The sequence below is a fragment of the Mercenaria mercenaria genome, chromosome 12 (assembly GCF_021730395.1).
Source record: "Mercenaria mercenaria strain notata chromosome 12, MADL_Memer_1, whole genome shotgun sequence".
NCBI lineage: Eukaryota > Metazoa > Mollusca > Bivalvia > Venerida > Veneridae > Mercenaria > Mercenaria mercenaria.
This window is the reverse complement of record NC_069372.1, coordinates 25,741,848-25,758,291: the sequence shown is the minus strand read 5'-3', so window position 1 is coordinate 25,758,291 and position 16,444 is coordinate 25,741,848. Positions and strand designations below refer to the sequence as shown.

The following is a 16,444-nucleotide window of genomic DNA, read 5'->3' as shown; positions in this document are numbered from 1 at the left end:
TTCCTCCTTTGTTGTTATTCTTATTAGCAAGAATATTTTACTTTATTCTATATTAAGAAGACTAAGTCAGCTTAAGCCGATGCGATGCTTGGGGTCGTGAGAGGTGTTGCACTTTCCACTACCTCCATGAACAGACTCAAGTGATTCGGGTCTTCTTTAGTTTGACTGGTTGCACTTTTTCTTAAAGGTTTTATGCTAAGTTAACTTTTTTACTTCAGGTTTCACTCATGTTTAAATCATTACCAAACATGATTATCGGACGGTCGGTTAACCTATAACTTTATTGATTTTGTACATAGTGTTTATATGTGTTGGTTGTAGTTGTGTGTTTGATGTGCTGTATTTGGTTATGATTGTATATATGGTGTGTGTAGTTCGTTATAATTGTCTAATGGTCACCGTGTGTAATTGATGATGCTTGTGTAGTTTATGTGTCGCTGTTTGTTATGATTGTGTATATCTTTTGCTGTAAATGCTGATGATTGTGCATATATGGTGCGTGTTGTTGGTTATGATTATGTGTATGGTGTGTGTAGCTGGTTATAATTGTATAATTGGTGTGTTGTAATTAGTTATGATTGTGTAAGAGAGCTATACTTGGTTATGTATTGTATATGATTTTTGTTGCAAGTTATGTTTTGTGTATATGGTGTGCTGCAAAGGGTTATGATTGTGTACACTGTGTGCTGTACTTGGTTATGTTTGTGTATATTGTGTGCTGCAAAGGGGTATGATTGTGTACGCTAGTGTACAGTACGTGGTTATGTTTGTATATACGGTATGCTGTAGTTGGGTATAATTTTGCATTTTGGTGTACTGCTATTGGTAATGGAGTAGTAGCTAGTTCTTCTTTTGAAATCAGGGACAGTTGGCAAATCTCTTGCATTACTTCATTGGAGCATCTTTAAAATTAGTTACTGTAAGATCACATTTAAGTTATTGGGCAATTTATCTAAACATAAACAGCATCACAACACATGGTAGGGGGAAGTTTGATTTTTTTCCAGAAATTGAGTCTGTTTGATTCCAGTTTTAAGTCTATAACATATCAGAAGCTTAAAACAATACTTACATCTTATCATAATATATTTTAAAACAAGTATACCATAAACTTTTCTGATCAAAATGTAGAATTTTCCTTTAAGCCCGTTTTACAAACTAATAACTGGAAACATAAGTACTGAATGTTCTCCTTATCATGCATCTGGATACGGAGTAGCAAGGCATTTGCAATTGCATCGAGAGATTGCAAGCTGATACAGCTATGTTAAATGTATTAAACTGATCTCTTGGCATCATATAGTTTTACTTGAGTACTATTAATTTCTTTGTAACGAGGAAACCCATGTTAAAAAAAGCAGCCTCCCCAGTCGGCAACTCACAGCATGTGGACGTACAAACGACTAACATACAAATATACAAACACGCATGCACACAGACAAAGGAAACACAGAGGACAAAACGAACAATTAAAGGCACCCAGTAACCCAGTGAGGCACAACCATGGAACGATCGGTGGCAAAACATCACTGGAGAGCTTGAACCGGTTTAATGTACACGTAAACCTCACTCGTAATACACACCATGTTCCAAAATCAAAGAACAGTGTAAATAAATGTTATTACCGCTTATTTCACAGAAAAATCCGCATATTTAAATGTATAACACCTTACATGTACATTTATCATAATTGAAAAGAAAGGTATCCTTATATTTCTAGTTTCACTGGAATTCTCACTGGTAGTCAAATGGCATTACTGACATAATAAGTTAAAGTCACGTGACCCTACGTAAATGGTTTCTGGACCAAATTGGAGTAAATTTTGATAGGAAAAATACTTTTCGCGTTTTTATTCTTTGTCTGTAAAAATGATCCAATGGAAGCAATTTTAGAAATAAACATTTGCTTGTATATGAATTTACTCTTTAAGCCTGTGCAATGAATATTTATGTTGAAAAGGCGTTCGCGCTATTCTTGATAATTTCATCGAAGTGTTCAGTCTATTGTCTTCCCACAATGACATTGTTACTGGTTCGAACGTGTTTTTATCCACTGTAATGATTCCATGAGACGCCATATAACTTGAGACAAATTATGTACTAGGCTTGTGTTCGATTCCAATACGGGGCACAAGTTTCCAGGTTAATGTCACTCCTTACATAATAGTTATTTGTTCCCCGTATGCTGTTCACACGAACAATTAACATAGTATCCCAAAAATGTTGAAGACGAATATGTTTTGTTTTATATATCTAAAAAGTGTTATCTTTCACCCAAATCAGACACATGTAACACAACACTATAAGACGATATAAACAATAACAAGTCAGCAGTATCCGTATTTGAAATGAGCTGGTCCGCACGTAAGCAAAATTTTACTTTGTTTTTGTAAGTCAATGATCAGAAGCAAAGAAGTTTAAATTTGAAAAAAAAAATGTAAACAAAACAACCTCATATACACAATATTACAAGCCATGTTTTCAAATAGATAGCCAAATATCTTGCATACCACTTAGATCATTAAGGAAGAAGTACAGTGTAGTTAATCACTATCAAATTTTATGATAATTTGGCACAAATACCATGAGCGTGATTGGCACTGATTGCGTTTACAATCGAAGATATTGCTATTTGCACATCGCTATTATTTCTTAAGAAAATTTACAGATTTAATGGAAATATTAAGCTTCTTTTCGCATTGTCTTATCATCACCCACCCGGCCCTTCCTCCGCATACACACACACACACACACACACACGCACGCATGCGCGCACACACACAGGAAACAACATAGATAAGAGCTGTACACAGCAGGATGCCATGCCATGCTGCAACAGATGTTGACATATCCATTCTAGATGAAACGATTAAACGAGAGCATTAAAACCTCAAGTAACAATAAAGGGTCAATGTCTCCAAAAAGCGAAAACCTCCATCCGTCTTGGAACTCCGGGTACATGTTTTGGAACAAAGATAATAAGTACCGCCACAAAATCATAAAAATTAATCTTTTTGTGAATTTCACTTCTCCCCTCCTGCAGCCATCTGAAACGTGGCCCATATATACAGCGGGTAGACCAGAAACATTAACTACGTCCACTTAAACTATATCCTAACAAGTGAATGAAGTATGGCCATGCAATACGTACAAAGTCCCCTACTGGAAGGCACCTTATTTTCTCTACTGCAGTATAAAATAATGAACTGATATCTGTCAATGAGGTATAAACAATATTGTACTATATATACAATATGTTATAACAACACAATTGGATTAAAATGTGCATACATAAAAACCCACAGTTGTTTTCATATTGAATTGTTTTGGTTGATTATAAAAATGTTATCAAATAAGTTATTTATATTAACAACAAAGAGAAATTAATCTTAAAAAAAATGTGTATAATATAAGTCCACAAGAAACTCTTTACCAGGTAGAGATAGGTCAAAATACACCTAAAAACTGGATGTAACATGCATGTTGTACCACAGAAAAGTGGTCTCGATTTTTCTCTACCGCCAGTAATAAAAAAGTTACAATAAAATCTATTTATAGTAAAACAAAGGGACGTAATTCTAAAAACAAGGATGCCTCATGGTGGTGAACATTTGGTCCAAGTTACATCAAAATCACTCCATGCATGAAGAAGAAATGCTCCGTACAAAGTTATTCTTGACCTTGACCTTAGACCTAGGGACCTGGTTCTTGCGCATGACAATCCGTCTTATGTTGGTGAACATTTGTGCCAAGTTACATCACAATCCCTCCATGCATGAAGAAGAAATGCTCCAAACAAAGTCATTCTTGTGTCTGACCTTTGGTCTCTAAGTGTGACCTTGACATTAGACCTTAGGCCTGAGTTTTGCGCATGACATGTTGTCTCATCCAGGGGAATATTTATGCCAACTGATATCTAAATCCTGTTTTGCATGACAAAGTTATGGACCGGACAGGGAAAAAATCCTCTTGACCTTTGATCTCAAAGTGTGACCTTGACCTTTAAGCTAGGGTACTGGGTGTTGCGCATGACACGTCACCATAGGGAACATTTATGCCAAGTAATATTGTAATCCCTTGATGGATGACAGAGTTATGGATCGGACAGGAAAAAAAACCTTATTGACCTTTGACCTCCAACTGTGACCTTGACCTTTGAGCTAAGGGTCTTGGCTTTGCGCATGACATGTTGTCTCATCATGGGGAACATTTGTGCCAAGTAATATTAAAATCCCTTCATGGATGGCAGAGTTATGGACGGGACAGGAAAAACCTCTGTTGACCTTTGACCCCCATTTCTGACCTTGACCTTTAAGATAGGGGTCCGGAATTTGCGCATGACACGTCGTCTCATCATGGGGAACATTTGTGCTAAGTGATATTAAAATCCCTTAATGAATGTCAGAGTTATGGACCGGACATGAAACAGACTCTGTTCATGCTATGTTTACATTTGACTGCTAAGTGTGACCTTGACCTTTGAGCTAGGGGTCTGAAAGTTGTGCATGACACATCGTCTTATTATGAGGTACATTTGTGCCAAGTAATATTAAAATCCCTTCATGGATGGTCGAGGTATTGACCGGACAGGAAAAAAGCCTTGTTGACCTTTGACCTCCAATTGTGACCTTGACCTTTAAGTTAGGGGTCCAGGTTTTGCGCATGACACGTCATCTCATCATGGGGAACATTTTTGCCAAGTAATATTAAAATCCCTTCATGGATGGGAGCGTTATGGACCGGACAGGAAAAAAGCCCGATTGACCTTTGACCTCCAATTGTGACCTTGACCTTTGAGCTAGGGGTCCGGGATTTGCGCATGACACGTTATCTCATCATGGGGAACATTTGTGCCAAGTAATACTAAAATCTCTTCATGGATGACAGAGTAATGGACCGGACACGAAATTGCGTACGGACGGACGGACGGACGGACAGACGGACGGACGGAATGACGGAAAAGCGCATTCCTATAGTCCCCGAAACTGGTTTTCAACCAGTAGGGGACTAACAACGCTGCTACCTGTCCTCAGTAAAGTTGACGCCCTTCCTTCTCTATTTGCTGAAGGTCGATGCCTGTTTGGCATGATATACTGTCCAAATGCACAACATACATCTCCCGAAGCAGCTTTTATGAAGAAATGAGTACTGTAAAAAAAGCACATAAAACTCTTGCGCGTGGAGACCAAAATCTTAAATTCCCTTACACCGTGCAGAACGCGAGGGAATCTCCAGTCCAGGTAAGAAACATTCTGTCAGAAATCCACAGCTAGTATTTTTACAGTTATACCTACCCTTGTGTGCTTTGAATAGAAAATTTCCTTAACTTGTAAATGTCTACATTCCTTGTTTTACAAAATTATCATTCAAGCTCCATATTATGGAAGGGAATCTCCGCCAGGACATGCATGCTGCTAAATGACATTGCTATGTTATTTACTTACATATGCGTTCTGCAACATTGCAACTGAATGCCTTAAATGCGTTTTTGAAGTAGAAACAAAGCGACTTTTGAAATATTAACTTAAAGGCTCATAAACACTTTGTCTGAAATGTAGCTGCAACTTTTTTGTTAAGAACATACATTCACTATTATTTTTAAATTCATTTCGATTATTGTTTTCTCATGTATTTGTCGAAAATTTAGTTCGTTTAGTAGGAAATACAATTGAATGTATTGTTTTTGTTAACCTCTATTTATGGCGCTGATCATATAAATATCATGCGAAATATTGAAAGAAGCGTTTTTCTAACTATATTATTCTGCATACGGCTGCATTATCTGCTTAAATATAAAATTAAAAACCGTTTGGGACTTTAAATTCGCTACTTAAGCATTCAGTAGAAATTCAAAACGAAGCCATGTTTAGCCCATAGTTGAGTGCATGTAAGGGGTATCTTGGCAATACTTGCATCATGGAACATAAAAACTGTAAACAAGTTTCGGCCTTGAACTGTTAATATTGATTTCCGGAAAAGTGCTCTACATTTGTATATTGTTAAGACCTTAATGCGTTTGAATATTTATCACATAACAACGGAATACATTTGCTATTGTTTTAATTCTTGTCTCATTTTGTAACTATTCAATATTTGAAAAAAAGGATATCTTGTTAAAACGTCAAAATATTGCACATTATGATCAAGGGAAGTATTCATACTTGAACGATACTTCGTTGTATCTATTTTTAGCGCTAAAATATAGATTGATCTGGTGTGTTTAACATTTGAAATAGAAAATGGGTTTTGGAAGTATATTACGACATATTATTGAGTGGAGAAAATTCCTCATTATTGTTTTCTTGCCTCTTGTTCTTCTACCAATTCCAGTCACAAGACAAACTTCGGTAAGAGTTTATAATTTTTATTTGGGTTGTATAATATTGTACACAGCTAATATTTGTATGATTTCTATTTTCATTTTTAACTATGAGTTCCATGCAAGTATCATTCCATATAAGTACCATTCCATGCAAGTATCATTCCATGCAAGTACCATTCCATGTAGGTACCATTCCATGCAAGCACCATTCCATGTAGGTACAATTCCATGTAGGTACAATTCCATGCAAGTACCATTCCATACAAATACCATTCCATGAAAGTATCATTCCATGCAAGTACTATTCCATGTAGGTACCATTCCATGCAAGTATCATTCCATGCAAGTACCATTCCATGCAAGTACCATCATTGAATAAGTTTACATGTCTTAAGATACTATTTTGAACGAATGTTTAGAATGTTTAAGATGGTTTTTGACAAGAAATTGCATGGATTTCGTCTATCCTACAATTATTGTGGTAAAGAACGAAATACGTACTAAGCTTAAATGAAAAATTAGTCATTAAAGGCACTATGTTATGTTTAGATGATCAGGAATTGCGTTTTATGTAGATATGATAAGTATTGATAGATTAAAAACGAAAGAACTGGTCTTTAACTGAGTCTATATTTAGTAACATTTTCTTAATATTGATATTATGTGCAAAAGTTGTGACATATTTGATGGGCAACATCTGCCTTTTCTATAAATCAATAGACTCTGTGCTTTAACAATGAACGGTTAAAGTTTATTTTGGAATCAATAGCCATACCAACAAAAATTAACATGTCTATTTTGGTGTCTGCTATCATGGCGAACATGTAAATTAAACTGACTATTCTACAGAATGTTCTTTTAAGGCAAGTTTTTCTGTATTCTTAAAGCACTCAACAATATACTTTTTAAATGTGTTCTTAACTAATTAATAATCGAAACGTTTGATTTATTTTATCAGAAAAAGAGTTATAATAACGTTTTAACAGATGAAATCCATCGGTGCCACAATACTATAACTAAGTAAGCTTCTTAAACTGAAAGTATTACTTTGAAATTCGAGTTTGATGTCTCTTCACCTTGTGCAGATGGTTATGGATTGAGTAAATGGTGTGTTGTACACTGAAGTTGATTTCATTGTGTATTTGGTATCATGCTTTAGGTCATACAATAGAAGCAGGTACTTCATTGAAAAATAGGAGAGTTTGCAAATGTCGTGCATTATTCTAAAAACTCTGAATAAATAGAATAGTTTTAGAATTATTTACCTCGCAACTGGGAAGGTATTTTGAATTAACGCCATTGCAATGTAAACTGTGGAAGAAAAAAAGTTTTCATTGTTTCACAAATTCAAAATTGAAAATTAGTCTGTTCGATTCAATTTTGTAGTTCATTACATGTCAAAATGTACTTAAGAGCCACAATGTTGTAAACAAGTATACTTTATCTCCACCACCAGGTTTTATATAATTGTAAAACTATACCATAGTTTACAAAATGTCTCCATCTGGATATAAGAATGGCAGCGTTTGTGTAATTGTACTGCTGAACTATGTGACAAATTGCAAGTTAATATATAGCCACATAATTTAGCATATACAAGGTAGTTTTTGCAAGTTAATTTGACAGAAAATGCCACATATTTCAATTTATTATAATATCGTGTATGTTGTCATTCTCTCTATGATGCTTGTATACTCAGTGGTGGTCAGATGACATATACTGCGTAAATGATTTGGTTTGATCTTGATTAAACAGTATTTTTCGGAGTTCCTTTTGTATGTCTAACTGGTAGTCTTTTATCTGAACAATGTAATAAGTTTACTTTGATTAAAGCTTGTGCAATATTTTGTGAACATACTATTTATTATGCTTGAAAGGCGTTTGCACTATCCCTTAACATTTCATTATTGGTAATGAACATTGTCTCCCTTTAATGACTCTGTAACAGATACATGTTTTATCTACTTTAATGAGTCTCTAAGACGCCATATACCTATAATGTCTGTGCTAAATACCAACACACAGCGCAATATTTCCTTTTTAAGAGTTTTAGAAACATTGTTTTTTTTTTGTTTCCCATATGTGGATAGTTTGTTTATTTGATAGAGGAACATTAGAAATTAGGCGCTCATTTCTCGCTTATAGATATAGCCTATGTTTTCCATTTTGATAGTTTTAATTAAGAGAAGTATTGAGCATGTAACGTAACATTACAGCAGTGTCAATAACTGTCACCATTCGTTCCGCATATATGTTTCATATGTAGAAATCTCCAATTGTTTTGACGTGCTTCATACGTGCTTTGTAAAAAGGGTAGACAAGCATCGGCTATTTTAGACTATATTTTTGCATTTGACATATTACGTATGCCAATTTTACGTTTGAGAGTGACATTGTATGATACTTTGGCTGATACTTCCCGAAAATGTTTGTCACTTTTCGCAGAAATTGCTTTTATTTCGCTTTGAGAAACTATCAGTTGCCTCTGTCACTAGTTTCGATCTGTGTCTCAGTTGCATTTTCAGTTTGCTTTGATCACTTGTTTATTTTTAGGTATTGACAATCAGTACGGTCAGTGGTTCATGACAGATTCAGTTGTAATTTCTAAAAAAAGTCTTATGTGGGCTCACCAAATGTCTTTCATTTGGAATAGTTTGATTCCTTGCATAGAAGTATTAACTACTCATTTGTATTCCCAGATTTACACAAAAAGGCGTTTGTGCATAATGACTCAATACATAAAACAAGGTAAGAAAAAAGTATTCTATATAACTAGTGACGTACAGATATCAAATAATGATATATGCATGCAATCTGTCATGATTAATGCGATTGGAATCATTATCAAAATGTGATAAAATCTGATACATGTGATGGTGGAATATACATTAACTTTATCGTTTGTTTACAATTTGAGCCGTGCCTTGAGAAAACCAACATAGTGGCTTTGCGACCAGCATGGATCCAGACCAGCCTGCGCATCCGCGCAGTCTGGTCAGGATCCATGCTGTTCGCTAACAGTTTCTCTAATTGCAATAGGCTTTGAAAGCGAACAGCATGGATCCTGACCAGACTGCGCGGATGCGCAGGCTGGTCTGGATCCGTGCTGGTCGCAAAGCCACTATGTTGGTTTTCTCATTGCGCGGCTCATTTGTTTGTTTCTACGTACTTTTTTCATATAATGTTTACAAATATTTTGGTAAATATAAGAGGCACAGTTCGATTATAGACAGTTATATCAAACAAACATTGAACTGCTTGTATATATCATGAAGCAGTGTGGGAAAACACCCTGAACACGTGAATAAATGCTATTCATACATCGTACATTGACATCTTAGTAATACTTGCATCACCACACAAGGTGTAAACAAGATTGACCTTGAAGTATAAATGTATTGATTTCTGATGTAGGTGAAATATTATCTATCATTTTTTATTCATTAGGAGGTTGAATATCTGGTCGTCAGTTTTAGCGTACAGTACACTTGAGCATATATCTTTCTATTTATTTTTGTTTGTTTTCATTTTGTCAGTTAGAGCAATACTTGCGCCATCACGCTAACAATGTAAACAAATATATGAGTCAAAATATATTTTTGCAACAAAATCGTGTCCCAGGCAATATTTCCATGACTGCAATAGATATAGAGAAACATTATACGCTTGCAGTAGAGTCTATATAGTTCTGTCTGGTTCAGTGAAAAAATAGTGTCAGATGCGAGAGGAAATTGTCAAAACATTTGATCAATTTGTCATAAAATGTATTTATCCAATGTCTCCAAAGTGGTATTTTGTTAATCAGATGCAATTGCACCAACTCATAGGGGTAAAATACTGTTCCTGTACATTTCGTTACTTACTTTATGCATATTTTTTTGAAAATAAAACATACAGATGTTAAATTCCTACATATTTTATGTATATTTTCCATCGAAAATCCTGTCCCCTAAAACTAGTTCAGTGCTGTAACATGTTGCAATTTTCAATAAGTACAAGGTTGCTTCCCTTTCTGATTGTAACGCCATTGTACCTCCTTTTAGAAGAGCACTATTGGAAACCATTATGGCGGGAGTCGTAGCACACTATCGTTGAAATATTTTCGTACGGCAATTTTTATGTTGATAGGTAACTGAGTACAATTAAATCCTATCAGTGACGTAACGGTCTGAAAACTGTTTACATTTGTATGAAAGCGTGCATGTTTTTAATATTAAATGTGCTGAGCAAAATGTAAATGTTTGAGAAGAAAACAAAACACATGCAATGATTATGGATGTAGAAAGTGGCGTTATATAGTTAAATATATCCTTGATGTAACAGTCAGTGATGTTACTGTGAAAATTGTTACAGCAAAGATGGAATTCGCTACGTCAAAGAAATGATTCTAGAAAACGCTTCGGATTTTTTTAAAGGTGGATGTTTTTGATAATGTCTATTTGTCATAAAGTACATGTTATATATTGCAAACGTTTATGGTAAAAACAGCTCCTTGTGTTTTCTAATGCGCAGGAAATCTACACTATTACAAAAGTTTGTTACATCAAGGAATACATACTGTTACGCAAAGGAAGAAATATGGCATTCTTGGCATTATATGTTCTTCTAGCAAATACAGCTGTACAAAACAAATCACAGACTTTGTGTGTGTCATAGCTTCACATTTATTTGCATAAAATAGTACAGCATAGATACGTGTGAATGTGTAACAAGCTTTGGAGATAGAAATTGTTACATCAAAGAAGAGAATTTGTTACATGATGGAAATTATCACATAAAATGTTAATATGCTAGCTACTGCATTTAATAAAGCCTTAATTTGTTTCCACTTTTTTATTAAATATCTCTATATATCTATTCTTTGCAACTAAAATGGTTATTTTTGATGCTTGTGTAAAGTAAAGATCTCAATTTAATGTATTGTTACACCAAAGAATGCATATTGTTACATCAAGTAATTTATATAAAATAGTTCTGTTTTTATTGAGAAATGCAAATACTTGCAGTTATTTGTGTTTTTACATTATAAACGATTCCAACGTAATCATTAGATTGTATTTGAATTGCATTGAACATATTGTCAATGTGATAAAACCGTTATATAAAGGAATGTGAATTTAAACAGATAACCTTGTATCAGAGACATACTTACATAAAAAATATGATGGATGTATACCTATCCATTGTAAAAGTATAAAATAGACTTAAAATTAGTTGTTTTATATTGTTTTATCTTGTATATCAGGCATGAATCAATATAACAATTGTTACATCGAGGAAACGCTTTGCTTTAGACAGTCAACTTAACAAATGTTACAGAAGAATGCTTGGAATATAATACATATATAGCGGAAAAAATAAATAAAGATGTCTAAAGTATATTTTATATATTTAATTATTCTAGTTAATGAATATGAAATAATACAACTTGACCGGTCTCACCCGTTTACGGGATCTTCAGGAGTAAAAATTTTTTATTTGACATCAGTAACATCGCTTGGTAACGACGTCAATTTATTGTAATAAAGGGCGTTACTATTTTGGGATTTGTCAAGGGACGTTACCATGTCTTTATTGATTCATTAAAAATCATGGTAATGTCAATTTATGAAATACGAAAAAAAACTTTTTGTCCAGAGCTGAATGCAAAATAGCGCATCAAAAAAGACATGGTGACGTCCCTTGACAGATCCCAATAGAGAAACGTCCATTATTACAATAAAGTGACGTCAACAAATGACGTTACCGACGTCAATTAAACTGCTATATATAGACATACGCTGCACAGATTAATCAAACCAGTTGTAGCAAATAGAGATGAGCCCGTGTATATTTTATGGCGTTCTAATAGAACAGATATGACCAGGGAGCATTGGGTACCAAACCACTTTGTACCATTACTAAAATATCTTGAACCTGATTTAGGAGTTCAAAACAATGTCAATGTTGAAAATATCCTTGCCAAAGAACGAAACAGTGGAAATGACGAAAGGAATGATAGCGATAATGTTACAATTCATATATGTATATTGATGGTGACAATGTTGAACAGGATAGTGCTGTGAAGGACAATGTTAATGATGGTGACAATGTTGAACTGGGTAGTGCTGTGAAGGACAATGTGAATGATGATGACAATGTTGAACAGGGTAGTGCTTTGAAGGACAATGTGAATGATGATGACAATGTTGAACAGGGTAGTGCGGTGAAGGACAATGTGAGTGATGGGGACAATGTTGAACAGGGTAGTGCAGTGAAGGACAATGTGAATGCTGGGGCAATGTTGAACAGGGTAGTGCGGTGAATGACAATGTGAATGATGGTGACAATGTTGAACAGAGTAGTGCGATGAATGACAATGTGAATGATGTTGACGATGTTGAACAGGGTAGTGCTTTGAAGGACAATGTGAATGATGATGACAATGTTGAACAGGGTAGTGAGGTGAATGACAGTGTGATTGATGTTGATGATGTTAAACAGGGTAGTGCTTTGAAGGACAATGTGAATGATGATGACAATGTTGAACAGGGTAGTGCGGTGAAGGACAATGTGAATGATGGTGACAATGTTGAACAGGGTAGTGCGGTGAAGGACAATGTGAATGATGGGGACAATGTTGAACAGGGTAGTGCAGTGAAGGACAATGTGAATGATGGTGACAATGTTGAACAGGGTAGTGCGGTGAATGACAATCTGAATGATGGTGACAGTGTTGAATGGATTAGTGCAATGAAGGACAATGTGAATGATGGTGACGATGTTGAACAGGGTAGTGCGATGAAGGACAACGTGAATGATGGTGACAATGTTGAACAGGGTAGTGTGGTGAAGGAAAACGTGAATGATGATGACAATGTTGAACAGGGTAGTGCGGTGAATGACAATGTAAATGATGATGACAATGTTGAACAGGGTAGTGCGGTGAAGGACAATGTGATTGATGATGACAATGTTGAACAGGGTAGTGCGGTGAAAAACAACGTGAATGATGATGACAATGGTGAACAGGGTAGTGCGGTGAAGGACAATATGAATGATGATGACAATATTGAACAGGGTAGTGCGGTGAAGGACAATGTAAGTGATGATGACAATGTTGAACAGGGTAGTGTGGTGAAAAACAACGTGAATGATGATGACAATGTTGAACAGGGTAGTGCGGTGAAGGACAATGTGAATGATGATGACAATGTAGAACAGTGTAGTTCGGTGAAGAACAATGCGAGTGATGATGACAATGTTGAACAGGGTAGTGCGGTAAATGACAATGTGAATGATGTTGACTTACAGTCTTCTGCAGATAGAAAAGGAGAGAAGTATGATGACAAAAAGAGATTGTATCTTGTCGGAGATAATGTCATCGTTGATTTTAATGGGAAACCATATGTTGGTATTGTGAGGAAAGTAATGTCACCAAACTTGCTAGTTGACTTTATGCACACAACAGGCAAAAGAAATAACAATTCTTTCAGTTGGCACAAAAAGATAAAAGACCAGAATTGGTATCATGTTAGCAATATCATTACGACTGTCAATCTTCACAAAATGTCAGGGGCTACAGATAAGTATATGCTAGATGATAAATCCTGGAATGTTTATTCATCTTATACATAAACATTCTTTATGTAACAATTCTACACAGTCAGTGACTCAAAATAATGTTAAGTTAACATTTGTTTGTTCATGTCAAGTCTCACAAACACTGACTTTGACTCTTGATTTTCATTGGTTTCTTTCGATCATTTCAGAATGTTTCTTTGCAATGACAAAATTTTCCTTGATGTAGCAAAAAGCTTTAAAGATTAAAAAATGAAACTGTTGACATTATCATGTTAAACACTATCAGCAATTTTGAATTACGCATTAAACGACAAAGTTGGTGTTCTTTTAGTAAATACTTCTCAGTTTATTAAACTTTTAAGCCAGTTATGTGTAATTATTTTCCTTTCTGTAACAAAAACTGTTCTTTCATGTAACGAAAATTCTTTAAGTGTTTTTAAAAATGAAACTGTTGACACTATCATGTTAAACACGATTAGCAATTTTGAATTACGCAATAAATGATAATGTTGGTTTTCATTTAGTTAATAGTTCTAAGTTGATTAAACTTTTAAGCCAGTTAAGTGTAATTATTTTCCTTCGTGTAACAAAACTGTTCTTTCATGTAACGAACATTATTTTAAAGATTTTCAAAAAATGAAACTGTTGACACTATCATGTTAAACACGATCAGCATTTTATTATTACATATTATACGACAGTGTTGTTGTTCTTTTAGTTAATAGTTCTAAGTTTATTAAACTTTTAAGCCAATTAAGTGTTATTATTTTCCTTCCTATAACAAAAACTGTTCTTTCATGTAACGAACATTCCCTGATATAACACATCACTTTTTCTTAAATTACATCCGTATATAACAATATATAACTGCTATTGTATGGGAAGTTTGTTAACAAGTGTCCATACTATTGGACAAAATAAAAGGCACTATAATACTGACCATACTTTTTACCCTGGAAGAAAGATAAATTTCATTTAATGAATATCATTTATGCCCTTTCCATATACACTGGCCTAAAGGTCCATAAACGCTGAATTCAAATGAAAGTGTTTAATTTTGTTAGAATATATCTTTCTGAGAGTGGCAAGTGACAAAGAATTTAGAAATATTTGATTCTTTAACAAAAAAAAACTGTATTTTAATTTGTTACATAAAGGAAATACAAATTGCCTTGTTCACTTTTGAAATCATTTTTCAAGCCATATGTTACAAATTCTCGGTCATTTTAGCTTGTTCCGTCTAAAAGAGGCATCGATCCAGCTGTTCAATGGGATGATTAATCGCCGATAGTTATTCAAAATTTTAATTTCAAACTTCTCCATTTTGTTGCAAAAATATATTTTGACTCATATCTCAAACACTGAGTGCATTCGTTATCTTCTGTCCATGAACCCTAACTGAAAAAAAAAGATTTTGCACATGAATATCATGCCATCATTGTCGATTATTTTGTTACTGTTTATGTTGTTGTTGTCAGATGCCCTTAAAGGGCCTTGACTTTATCAATAAAACTTCAAACTTGCAAAATTCTTCGAAGTATAACAGTTTAAGATTTAATGTTAGCGATAGACTTAGGTACACCGGTACACACCAGTTAACAATGATTGATTGCACTTTGTCATGATTGGTTTAGTAAATAAATACTGTTTTATAACAAATATCAAGATTTTGGCAGTAGAACTTGTGCACAAGCATTTCAATAATCAAGGACATTTGCTTTATTTCAACCTTGGACAATATATTAAATAAGAGGAGTGTGATTATTATATAATTATCTTTTTTATTTAAAAAATGCGTTGTGCATATATATGCTCGCAATTAATTGCATGGAGAAACTTTCTCATCATAGTTTTACTACCATTTATTCTGCTACCAATCCCGGTCATAGGTCAGTCACCGGTAAGTAACGGTTACATTTGCTTTTTAGATGTTCCAGTACAATGACGTCGTTTTGTCGTCTGCTCATACGTCTGCAAATTTGCAAATTTCTGTTTGAACCACCTTTTTGCGTAACAAAGTGTGTCGTGGATTGCGGCTTTGGTCTGCAAGATGCAGACCTAAACTACATCGTTTTAAAGATATCCGATGGTGGTCGTAGGATCTTTTTGAATATTTAAAATATTTTTTTTTAATGTTAATTCAACGCCAAAATCATCCCATTGAAAAAATCTGGCAAAATTACAATTTCGAAAATTGTTATTTTTCATAGAACTTTTACAATTTTTCCCCTGGCGATATAGCTTTTATGCTAACTAAGTGATACCGAAAGTTTTATTATCAACCTATTTGCAAATAAAGTCAAAATTTACTTTAAAAAACTTGACGTGATTTGCAATGAAAAATCGTGTTTTGAGGATTAACTCCAAACTAATTAAGATATTTTAAATATCGAAAAAGAAAGATCCTATTGCCATCTTTGGAGTTTTTTTAGCAGACGGAATAAAATAATGGTGTTGGCATCCTACAGTGATGTGCCCTTGGTAAAAGTGGATGAGCATCTTCTGGCATAACTGCAGAGGCCTAAACGAGATGCACAAACTTTGTTACATCTCTAGAGT

The 16,444-nt window shown here is 34.5% G+C and overlaps 1 protein-coding gene across 5 annotated transcripts in view; it reads left to right on the top strand.

Annotated features, from left to right (window-relative positions):
* LOC123533728 (solute carrier family 13 member 2-like) overlaps window positions 1-16,444 on the top strand; it is a 103,636-nt gene that overhangs the window by 6,353 nt on the left and 80,839 nt on the right. Inside the window, exon 1 of one of the 5 annotated variants that reach the window (XM_045315533.2) lies at window positions 5,967-6,347. The exons of 2 other annotated variants lie outside the window; for them this stretch is intronic. In XM_045315533.2, the coding sequence (XP_045171468.2) occupies window positions 6,240-6,347 (108 nt within the window). In that variant the 5' untranslated portion in view covers window positions 5,967-6,239. Of the gene's footprint in view, window positions 1-5,966; window positions 6,348-9,045; window positions 9,071-15,548; window positions 15,786-16,444 lie in introns of those variants that run through there. 2 more of the 5 variants (XM_053519482.1, XM_045315534.2) reach the window with 2 other exon arrangements.